Here is a 1,314-nt window from a genome sequence, read left to right on the forward strand (position 1 = left end):
CCGGAAAGCACGCCCCTCCCCCCAGGACAGCACGTCCTCTCCCCGGACAGCATGTCCCGCTCCCTGAATGTGCCTCCCGTGGCTCAGAGAGAAGCGTCCTCCGCACAGAGCTGGGCTCTGCCTGAGGAAGAGGTGGCCGTGTCGCCACCTTGGCCCAGGCTGTGCCTGCACCTGCCTTATGGGTGACCCTGTGGTTCTATGGGGAAGTCTCACAGGACAAATTAGACGTTTCCTGATTAAACTGCTCCCATTTTTATCAGTTTCTTGACGTCTGGGCGGGGGCGGGGAAGGACAGCGGCCGATTCTGCCCCATCTACTGATGGTTCACTCACTCACGGTGAATCCGATGTGTTGTCAGACGCGACTTGAATACACATTGAAGGCACGGGCAGAGGCAGCTCCCTGTCACTGAGCGCTGACACCCAGGACATCGGTGCTTAGGAATGTCCTGGGTCCCAGAGAGCAAAGTCCCGAGAAACGCAGAACCAGCCGTTTCTGCGCACGGGGGTGCCGTGTGGGTTCACTACAGTGAAACGGGGATGGCCGAGGAGTCGGAGGCCTTGGTCCTGTTGCCCCAGCTGTCTGTGCGATGCTGGTGACAAACGCGCTCACGTGCCCCCCCTCCCCCTCCCCCCGATACGTCCTCCCCTGGGGCCTCCTTGCCAGCTGCTCCGGTGGTGACGGCCGTCCGTCCGTCCGTCCATCCATCCATCCATCCGTCCGTCCGTCCAGAGAGTGTCATCTTCAACAGCTCCTCCGTGCGCAGGCGCTCTGGCGCAGACGCACCCCCGCTGCCGCCCCGCGTGGCCTACACCATCCGGACCAGCCTGCTGTACAGCATGCGGACCGACCAGGCCGAGAACCCGTTCTGGAAGTTCCACCCCCAGAACCTGCCGGCCGACGGCTTCAAGTACAACTACGTCTTCGCCCCACTGCAAGACATGCTGGAGCGGGCCCTCGTCCGCGTGCAGACCGGGCAGGAGGCCGTGGGGCCCGCCGCGGGATTGCTTGAACATCCCTAACACACACTTTCTACATTCCCTGCCACAGCAGCGACCTGTGAGTCCTGGTCCCTCCCCGGGCCCCTCAGTGGGAGGCCGGAGTGAGGCACCTCCTGGGCTTTGTGTAGTCACCTCAGCATCAGGAGGCCGCCAGGAGCGCTCAGTGTCTTAGGCGCACTTCTTGGCCCGAGCCGTGGCGGGAAGGACAGCCTTGGTGGGGAGGACAGACGTGGCGGGGAGGAGGAACCGTGGTGGGAAGGACAGCCGTGGCGGGAAGGACAGCCGTGGTGGGAAGGACAGCCGTGGCGAGGAG

General features: G+C 63.8%; 1 protein-coding gene across 1 annotated transcript in view; it reads left to right on the forward strand.

Moving 5' to 3' along the window:
* The window catches only part of ABCA13 (ATP binding cassette subfamily A member 13), a 143,734-nt gene that overhangs the window by 71,101 nt on the left and 71,319 nt on the right, over positions 1–1,314 (forward strand). The window contains 2 exon segments of the mRNA XM_006754021.2: positions 733–1,019; positions 1,022–1,059. Of these exon segments, the coding sequence (XP_006754084.2) occupies positions 733–1,019; positions 1,022–1,059 (325 nt within the window).

The sequence above is a fragment of the Myotis davidii genome, unplaced genomic scaffold (genome assembly GCF_000327345.1).
Source record: "Myotis davidii unplaced genomic scaffold, ASM32734v1 scaffold472, whole genome shotgun sequence".
Classification (NCBI taxonomy): Eukaryota; Metazoa; Chordata; class Mammalia; order Chiroptera; family Vespertilionidae; genus Myotis; species Myotis davidii.